Source organism: Cinclus cinclus, chromosome 15, assembly GCF_963662255.1.
Source record: "Cinclus cinclus chromosome 15, bCinCin1.1, whole genome shotgun sequence".
In the NCBI taxonomy this organism is placed as follows: domain Eukaryota; kingdom Metazoa; phylum Chordata; class Aves; order Passeriformes; family Cinclidae; genus Cinclus; species Cinclus cinclus.
The window spans coordinates 15,213,480-15,223,983 of NC_085060.1; the positions used below are offsets into that span (position 1 = coordinate 15,213,480).

General features: G+C 45.8%; 1 protein-coding gene across 3 annotated transcripts in view; it reads right to left on the minus strand.

Annotated features, from left to right (window-relative positions):
• Positions 1-5,775, minus strand: part of RPS6KA6 (ribosomal protein S6 kinase A6) — a 36,296-nt gene extending 30,521 nt beyond the window's left edge. For 2 of the 3 annotated variants that reach the window (XM_062503187.1, XM_062503188.1), the window contains exon 1: positions 5,664-5,775. In XM_062503187.1, the coding sequence (XP_062359171.1) occupies positions 5,664-5,738 (75 nt within the window). In that variant the 5' untranslated portion in view covers positions 5,739-5,775. Of the gene's footprint in view, positions 1-433; positions 645-5,663 lie in introns of those variants that run through there. The other variant, XM_062503189.1, reaches the window with a different exon arrangement.
• Positions 5,776-10,504: the final 4,729 nt, after the last annotated feature.

The following is a 10,504-nucleotide window of genomic DNA, read 5'->3' on the forward strand; positions in this document are numbered from 1 at the left end:
TTTTAGTGATTTAATCATGAATATTTCTGCACAAACATATATAGAACAGAACGATTTTAACCTCTAAGTCATCATTTACTAAATATCTACAAATGCACAAATTTAATTTGTTATTGAGAATTTAAAAGCACAGCTCTCTATAAAAAGAACAGGTGAAAGAAACCAGTACTGATTGTCTAGGAGATTCCTGCATCTTTCAATCATTTTGCTGTTCAGTGCTGCTGAATTCCTACAACTGAACACTTTAAATATTAACTCTCATGAAAACTCAAACGGAACTCAGACATTTAGGCAAACATTGACAATACTTTCCAAACACACATTCTGGAAATGAGACAAAGCACCCCATGTTGTTGATTAGTATAAAATAACAAAAAGAACTATGTAAATAGATGAGCTCAAAGTTTAGGTCAGAGCACCTGGCAGGTCAGACACTCATGTCTGAGGGTCCCAACTCCCTCACAGGGAGCAATGTGCCTCTGGATTTAAATAGTGCCGTGGATCCCATGGCTGGGACCATCCCTGTCCCCTTGGCAGAATATCCAGAGGGCTTCTGTGGGCTGGGAAAAGGCTTAATGACTATTGCACATGTTCTTCCTCTGATCAGTACAGCAGAACAGAGGATTCCCAGTATTACCAAAGATTTGAACAATCTGTTCCCCTCCCCCCATATTAAGGATGTTTTCACTGTTTACATGGTAAATGCCTTAGGGCTTGGTGGGTCTACAGGTTTTGGCTGAAAGAAGCCAGGCAAAAGGTCAGCAAAAATGCCTAATCCCAGGAAAACCAGTGGAAGATGTAAAGCAGGTTCATCCTGCCCTGGTTTTACTTCTTCACTGAGGCATTCAAGCAGAATTTTAAAAATTTTAGAAAAAGCAGACCTGGGAATTTTATCATCATACTATAATTAGAAGTAAAAACCAGTATTCAGAACCACTCACCTAAAATCTTGTCTGGCTTCAAAAAGGTGAAATTCTACCCAAGGGATCATCAAGAGCTCCTGTATCCTCCCCAGTTTCTTCTTCCCTGGACTCCATTTGGGAAGTTTCTGTGGTGTTCCCAGAGCTGCACCTCAGTTCTCCCACATGAACAGGAATAAGCAGTTTCCTTCCCCACACACAGAAGGTACACTTCAAACACTTATTTCAAAATATTTGAGTGGAAGCTGACATCAGAAATCCCAATTATGTCAAAAAGACTTTGGAAAAAAGTATCCTGACAGGACGACCACATTTGTTCCTTATTTATTCTTAATTACATCTATAGAGAGTTTGCATCATTAATTTAATTAGCAACACATTGGCCTACGGAGGATTTCCTGAGATAGGTCTGAGGAATTTGAGGGTTCTGGGCACATGCACACCCCACCTGCACAAACTCTGGGCCAGCCCCAGTCCCTCAATTCCCCCCACAAAGGGAAGAGGCCTCTAAACTCCCTCACACTCTTTAACACACCAAGTAAAAGGGAGAGAAAGCAATGTCAAACACTTGAGACCCATAATCAATTACTAGGGAGAGCTACAAAATTCTTTTCCTGCGGCAAATAAATCATACATTCAGACTGGACACCAAACCTTCAGCCACATGTAATTAGTGATTTTAAAAGAATATTTTGATCTGTCCCATTATTAGATCAAGGGAGAATTACGTGTGCCTCCAACAGCTCATAGCTCTGACAAAACACAAAGCTGACCCCAAACACAGGGATCACTGAATTAGCAAAGGACTTGGGATCTTTTCATTCCTGCCTGTGTACATGATCTTAACTTCAGAATCAAAGGGCATAAAGCAGACAGTCTCCAAATCATGTTTAATAGCAGGTAATTCTGGAAAAGGATAAGATTTAAACCTGAGGAAAGCAATTATTTCAAATTTCATTGCTAATGTAGTGAAGTACTAGACAAATAGCAGAACTCTACCTATGACGAGTAAACAAATCATACCATTCTTTGGATTTAGGGTTACTGTGAAGTGTCTGCAAAGGTATCCTGCAGGAAGCAAAGGTGAGCTACCTGCAACAGACTCCTGACTCCAATCAGACTCAGAATACTATAGCAGATTTCCAAAATTAATTTCAGAAGTGGGATACAAACCCACCATCATTATTACTGTATCGCAGCACTTTTCAATGCATAAAGACACTCATTGTTTTCCCTTTAAGAGCATTAATGTGCATACTTTTTTCCCTTTTTTTTGAAGGCAACTTGTTCTCCAAGATCTTTACAAAATCTGTACATTGTTGCAATGGCTGAGGGCACTCAAATTAGGGGCTTTTACTTTCTCTCCTGAACAGAACACCAGCCGATTGTGGAGATTCGGAGAGATGCACAAAACTAGGTAGAGCTGAGTCATCCACGTCACTGCCAGTAATTACTCACAAAGGAGTTATGCAACTCCTAACACTGACAAAATTCAGTGGCCTTTGACAGACCAGGCTCAGAACGTGCTCCAGAGGATGGACTGAAAACACTGGCCAAAGTCAAAGATGTATTTATTTCAACCGGCAGAGGCAACAGCTTATGCACAACAGCAGCAGAGCTCAGCTCACAAAAACGCCTTTTGGAGGGCAGCAACTTTCAATGCAGCCCCCTTTTCCAGCAGAGTACTTTGGTTTGCAGTCACTTTTTTGTTTCAGCTTTGTCTTGCTTGTCACAGTCAGGCAATTAAGCAACTGGGTCCTGAAATATTTATTGCAAAATTAAGTATTTGAGAAGGAGGTTGCATTTATGCAATTCACAATATTCATGTCTTGCAAAGAGCATGTGCTTACAGCAATTACACAGCTCATTGTAAATGCAATCCTCCCAGTTCAAGGGGCAGAAAGTGCCCCAATTCCTGTATTCTGCCCAATTCCAACTATTTCAGCATTTCATTCAGCTTGGTCAGTAAAATGCTAATGTTTACTTTCCTGTTTCTTTGTATACTGTAATTACATTTTAATAATCTACAACAGTTGATTATGATCAACACCTCATACCTATTTTTATTACCATGGAAATACTTATTAATCCAATATCCAGGGGGAAAGAAGTTCATTGAATATTTGAAGTTTTAACAGCACAACATTGATCCTTCCTACCCAGGCTTAAGGAATTCCCAGAGTCACAAAACAGCTTCACAAGTGATTCTGTCACAGGAATATAAACACAGGAACAGCACAGTGCACAGCCCCAAATCCTGAGCACTTTAAAGACCCTCCCCCCCCCCCCCCAAAAAAAAAGCGGCAAAATAATTCAATCCTGACCTTCAATAATTTCTTCCAAAAGTTCATGCTGTTCTTGTGACTTGAAGCATGAAAATTTGTTTCCTACTTTCAAGATCACCTCCTCTCCTTGCCAGGTGTTTTTACTCCAAGTCAATACAAGTGCTACTGGAAATGCACTTACTGCTAATAACATAATCCTAAATTTTGTCAACAAGCAAAGTCCTCAGAGAAAACCATTCCTCGGATTTTTCTTCCTGTGCCACAGCTGATGGACAAGAGCACCAGAAGGCACAAGTTAATCTTCAAAATAAAAACGTATTTCACAGTAGTTCTGTTGACTGCAGTTCCAGCAAGGCCAAGGTCAGAGATCTCTCAGACTGCCAATACAAGGCTTAATTCTATAAAATTTAAGTGAAAGTCCAAACTAAAATTAATTTTGAGATAAAATACAGCTTTGTTGAATCCCCAAGCCACATGGATGTAGAAATCCAACAAGTGAGAAGTGCAGCACACCCCTGAGATCACTTCTAGAAAGGGTTATGACAACACAAGTATTTGTTCCTGTAATTTGGGAACTTCACACTCAACTTGAAGAAACTGGTTTGGCACTAATGGGCTTTAAGTGCTGCTGGCCAAACCTAACAAGGACACAACAAACACCAGGTCTCCTGTTCATCAGAGCACAACTGGAGGAGCCTTACACAGACCTTGTGAAATAGCTCAGGCCTGAGGAAAATACAACTTAGAGAGAGACTGTTGCAAACAGTTGCCTTCAGATGTTACACACACACTGAGCCCTTTCAGAGGGACTTCCCTGTCCTGTGCTCTGCTGGCTCCACTTGCTGGGGGGACTTGTCCAGCCAAAAAACACCCAGGGACCCACATCCCAGTTAGGCTGCAACACTCTACACTTGCTTATTTTACCACTGATGCATCATAATTTCCTAATAAACTGATCAACAGGACCAAGAAGGTTCCCAGAGCTTTGCTAAGTTTCATACCTCAATTACAACAAACTGCTTTTACAGACAATATGAACAAATAAGCCTCAATATTTCTGCTGACTTTCTGATCCCGCAGCTTCACTAACACAATTGGAATTTCTCTAATATTAAGGTAGAGGGACTGCAGCAAGTATTATTAATCATTAGAACATTTTAAAGTGTTAGAGTGCAGCAGCCATGGTATAAAAATGCATATCCAAGTAATTACGGTACTAAAACCCCCAAATATTAAATGCAATAAGAAATGTAGGGTTTTATTCCCTTACATTTTTTATCAGGAAAAAAAAAATTTCAACAAGACCCTTTAAAGGACGTCCTTTCACTCCTGCACGCTTTGTACTTTGAGATGATTTTGCTACAGACCCTTTTCACTTGCAGTAAGAAAAGTCTGGTGCACTACAGAAAGCAAGTCTGACCAGTTTCAAGCAGCTTTATTTAGATAACATCTTTTGTGTGTCTAACAGACCTAAGTGTAATCTTTTATTTGTCATAGCTGACGATACCTGATACACAACCCTTCACTCCCGATTTCAAAGTGCAAGAGTTTTAATACTCCAGCACCACGTTCTGCTGAGACAGAGGAATCATTGCAACAGAACCAGTTTTACCTTTGATTTTCTTTTAAATCGCATTTGCTCCTTGCTGATGAAGCACCTCGAGCACTAAGCAATACCTCGAAGTCGTTCCTCATTCTTTAACACGTTTAAGCAGCCAACGCTCAGCCAGGCACTCCTGGATCTCTCTGCTCGTTGTCTTTATGATAACACAGAGTTAGTTATTCAACGTTTAAGCAATCCAATGCTCAGCCAGGCACTCCTGGTTCTCTCTGTTCGTTGTGTGCACGATAATTAATGTATAGCTATTCCAGGAGAAGGCAGAGACCTCCGTAGTGACAACCTACCTGGATGCACAGCCACATTAGCGCGAGCAAATTTCCAGCAAAACTTACAGTAACTTTTCACAGGAGCTACGGCCATAAAAGTGAGTTTACATACAACCTCCTGGATGCTACGAGAGGACGGACGCCTGTGACACGACGCAGCCGGGAGGCGACACAAAGCACCGGACTCCCCCGGGCGCCGGTCCCGCCGCCTCCACACGTGTCACGGCCCGAGCCCGGGGGGCACGGCCGGGCCCGGGGCGGCCGCGGGGCTACGCGGCGGCCGGGCCCGCGGGACGGCGGGGGCGGGCGGGAGCCGCCGGCTGCGGGCCGGGGCCGGGCGGTGGGGCCAGGCAGGGCAGGGCAGGGCAGGGCGGGCGCGGGTCGCGGCCGAGCGCAGGCCGGGGGGAGCCGGGGAAGGCGGGGTCGCGGCGGGCCGGCTGAGGGGGCAGCGGGGCGAGGCCGGCGCGGAGCGGCCGCGGGAGGCCGAGCCGGGTGCAGGTGCCGGAGGGGCGCGGAGCCGGCCCGACCCGTTCCCCCACCCCCCCCCCACCACCTTCCGCCCCGCACTGACCTCGGCGCCGCTCACGTACAGCTCCATTTTGTGGCAGGGCTGCGGCTCGTCGTCCAGCGGCGCGCACGGCACCATGTCCCGGCTGTGGGGCCGCGGCGGCTCGGCCGCTGCCGGGGACCGTGCGGAGCGGCGCGGGGCCGGGCGCGGGGCGCGGAGCGGAGCGCGGGGTGCGGGCGCTGCCGGCCGGCGGGGGCGGCGCCGCGCTGCGCTGCCCCGCGCACGCCCCCAACATGGCGGCCCGCGGGGGCGGGGCCTGCGCCGCACCGCGGTGACGTCAGGGCGGGACGGAGAATCCCCTGCATGGGGAGAGGGGGGAGTGACGCGCGGTGACGTCACCGGGGCCGCGGGGGGACGGCGCCGCGCTGAGGGGGATTGGGAATGGAGGGGTTGGGGATGAGGGGATTGGGGATGAGGGGACTGAGAATGAGGGGATTGGGAATGGAGGGGATTGGGAATGGAGGGGATTGGGAATGGAGGAGATTGGGAATGGAGGGGATTGGAAATGGAGGAGATTGGGGATGGAGAGGATTGGGGATAGGGGGATTGGGGATGGAGGGGTTGGGGATAGGGGGATTGGGAATGGAAGGGATTGGGAATGGAGGGGATCAGGGATGAGGGGATCAGGGATGAGGGGATTTGGGATGGAGGGGATTGGGAATGGAGGGGTTGGGGATGAGGGGATTGGGAATGGGGGGATTGGGAATGGAGGGGATTAGGGATGAGGGGATTTGGGATGGAGGGGTTGGGGTGAGGGACACAGGATGAGGGGGATTGGAGGCGAGGAGAGGAGGCTGAGGGGACGGAAGGTCAAGGGATTGGTGATAAAAGGTTTGGGGATGAGGGGCAGGGATGAGGGGCAGGGCTGGGTGGCGGACACCGTCACTGACCGGCGCTGAGGGGCACGGGCTGCGGGCCCGGCACGGGGAGGCTCTTCCTCCCACGGAACTGACAGAGGGGAAGGAAAAAAAAAAATAAGAAAAACCCGAAAGTTTCGTTCGGTTTTGTTTGTTCGAATTTGCTAGGTGTGGGGACAGGAAGCGCGGGCGGCGCGGAGGCACAGCCCGGTCTCAGTGGGAAGCGAGAAGGAGCCGGGGCGGCAGCGGGGCCGCCTCGCCGTGGTTACAGCAGAGCGGCCCCGACGCTTTGTTCGCACGATGTGCTGGGAGAGAAGCGCGGCAGCGCTGCCGAACGGGGGCAGGAGAAAGAACCTGCATGGAAAACGTGAAAAAACAACATTCTCCCTTCACCGTTCGGTTTTAGGAGCTGGAAGACGCTAGATGATACTGTCAAAAGTATGTTTTTAAAGGATAGAAAACTGCCTCAGGGACAGTTTATATTTGAACATGCTCTATGACTTATCAACAAGCCCTGCCCTTTAGAAAAAGCAAAGACTCAAACCGTTCTTAATTGCCAAATAATTTTGATGAAATGAGCACAAACAAGGGAACAAGCTGGTGCCCCCCATAGCTCAAACACTTTCCATGCTGATTTTTTTTTTTGGCTCAGAAGTCAACCACTGCACAGACAAGTGTATGATGCTGTGCTGCTCCAGTCCTTGATTAAATCCAATTCCCAATCCCCCAAAGCTGCCCATTCCCTGTTCCCCGTGGCTGAAGAGTTGCCTATTGTGAATGTGTCACTGCAGCAGCTGCCAGCTGGCACGTCAGCATTTCCATTGCAAGCCTATTTTTAAAGGTCTGGAACTCAACCATGGAAGACAAATGTTTTGGAGTGTGTGCCGGGAAAGTTTGTCCTTCAGAAAATAAAAATCAGGTGAGAAAATGGAGGCGCAAAGTCACAGGTAGTTAATGTCGACAGAGAATTTATGTTTTAAATATAGAATTGTTCAGGCTGGGTCACTTTATTTTTGTTGTGGTAGGAGTGTGTGAACACGGAGATTTTGCAGCAATTAAGTGACAGGAGATGAAGGGACGACTTTGCAGGCTGTTGGTGCACACTCTCACTCTACTGGTGACACTGGTGTGGCCAAATCTGTGAGATTAAATCTGTGCATACTTCATCAGTGCCATCTGGCACTTAATTTAAATATGAAGGAAATCAAGTGAGGAGTGATTTTTGAAAGTTCTTGGAGTGCTCAACAAGAAATTTTGTCTAAAACTCCTGTGGCAGATGCTGTTTTCCTGCATCCCTCTTCTCCCATTGCTCCAAATAATAACAGGCTGTAAATGAGTGTTCTGCATCCCCAGGGATTTGAGAAATTCAGAGGAAAGCAATAATTAAAGGAGTTAGGATTGTTATTTGTGTCAAAAGGCCAGAAAAGGGAAATTATTATGTATGTAGATACAAGAAAAAGGAAACTTGGCATTTCTGTTGCAACCAAACAAGCAAAAGGTATTCAATAAAAAGGCAACAGTATGTCTCTGAAAGGTAAAAATTAGCATGAGCCCCCTCAAATGCTCTTTCACAGGGAAATAAACATCAAAAATATATTAGCAAATCACTGATTTAGGAGAACCAGGGCCTCATGCCTTGGGTTTCAAATGAATACTTAGATATTATATACCTGGATATTGTATGTCCCTATTTCTAGAGCATCTAATCTGCCTGTAGGGGTATCAGATCTCATTTGGTGCCCAGGTTTCAGCTGGGGGTATCACATCCCTGCTGTGCTATTTGCAGCTGAATATTTCTGACATTTCAGCACCTTCGTCTGTTCCAGAGGTTCTGTCCGTTCCACCCCTCAGCAGGTCCTTGCAGGAGCATCACGAGAACCTCTGAGGGACTTTGATTAGATGAAGGGTTCAAAACAATTAGTTTCTTAATGCAGATTCACTTCAAAATTAATTCTACAGCATGGTAAAATTGCCGAGAGTAGTACTTTGCCAAGCCTAATAGGAAAGGAATAAAAATAATGAAAACAAAAATAATAATATTATAGTAATAAATGGGATCTGCAGCCAAAATTCAGCTTGTTCAGTATCAGTAAGATGAAATCCAAGCACTCAGTTGTCCCCTTTATGCACCTGCAGCCACCTGACAACATCCATACTTAGTTTACTTATTCAATTTCCCTGGAAATCATCAATCACACGCTTGAACATAAGAACAACTGCTTATTTATGATTTTAAAAAATCCCTGCACTTTCCCTGCATGTCATTCCCAGCAGGACATTTCTCAGAAAGGCCAATTACAGACTGGCATTCCCTCTCCAGTTTTCTGGTTATCTGTAGCTGCCCTAAACAAGATTATTTCAGAAGAATTCCGCAAACTTTGTGTTCATTCACTCAGCAAGTTTTCCAGGAAAGTAAAAACAAGATTATTATCATCAGGCCACTGTCATTGGTTCCCTTCCTTCCCCAGTTCAGTGACAACACTGAACCTGAACCATGACAAGGACAGCAGAGCTTTCCCCTGGAAAGCCAAGCAGTGGGAACAGAGGAATGCCTGGATGGTGCCTCTTTTAGCAAGAGCTAAGGAAGGAAACTGCAAAAAGCAAAGTTTGAGGAAGCTGCCCTTGCTTGTTTCATTCTGCTTTTACAACTCTGGTCTCACCCCTGGAAGGGAACAGGTACTAATTTGGGTTTGGGGATTCAGCTCAAGGCAGGCTGAACTCTAGGACTGATTGTGAAGCTGGTTTGGGGGGGATACAGTTAATTCCTCAGGGCGAGTTTATTCAAGTTCATCATCATTTCACCCTTAATCTGTTGTACAATACGATTTCAGCACATTTTCAGAGTCAGAGCAGCACAACCCTTGCCTGTTGTGTGCATGAATGCTCGTGGGACAAAGCACGTCCTGTTCGTGCCACTCGCTCTCCTACGAGAAGGAAAAACAACTGTCCTGATGCAACAAAAATGTGTCCTTGGATCCTTGAGTCCCTGCCAGAACTGCTCCAGAGGAGGGACTGCTTCACACAGAGCCTGGGGAGCTCCCACACGGGCTCAGTGGGACAGCTGTGGCCATTAAAACGTGGAAATCCTCTGCACACAGAGGAAATTGTTTAGGTCCTAGAGACGTAAACACAGCAGAATTTTCACAATTTTAGACACTGGTATCCCAATACCAAACACCTGTATACAGATTAAGTTATGGAACAGCATAATGACAAAATCTTCAGACAATGCTATGTCAGTGTGAATATGAAACAGAAGTGTAAGAGTCCATATCCCACCCTGTATGTTCTGACATTTAAGATAGGCACCTAAGCCAAGCTCATTTATGTGTATTCACAGAGATGTGGCATCAAACACAAACAGTGTGAACTTGTTAAACAGTTTATTGTGAGCTTTGCCCCACTCTGTGAAGGCAAGAAGAAGGAACAGCCAGAACCTCTCTTCCACTCTGTTGTGGTTATGTCAGAGTACGAGGTGTGACGGAAGAGGCCTGTGGTGAATCCCTGCCTCAGCTTCATTATATTTCCCCATCTCATCTTTGTGCTTCCATAGCAAGGATTTAAAAGCTCACTTAGGGATAAAAAAAGGAAGCCAATTGGGAGATGATGCTCCCAGATTAACACCTTAAGGAAGATCTACTATTTCATTCTCACCATCAAAGCAAACATTTTGGGGGATATTTTGGAACCACAGGACAGACTTAGCAGCAAATTTTGCCACATTTGTCCAAAATGAGCTCAAGAAATATCTCAGGCATATGGAAAATACAATGAATTTATCTCTGCTGATCAAAGTGCTTTGACAGTAGGGGATGAAAGCTGCAGATAGGCACAGTGAATGAAGATCCTACGAGACTTTTTTATGTACTTGCATGTACTTGTTTTCACTTAAAACCTTTTACTTTTTACATTTCATTTTGAAATGCATTTTGAAATCAAATGTCCTATAGTTCATATTCTTCCCCCAAAACTGAGTAAATGATCCAG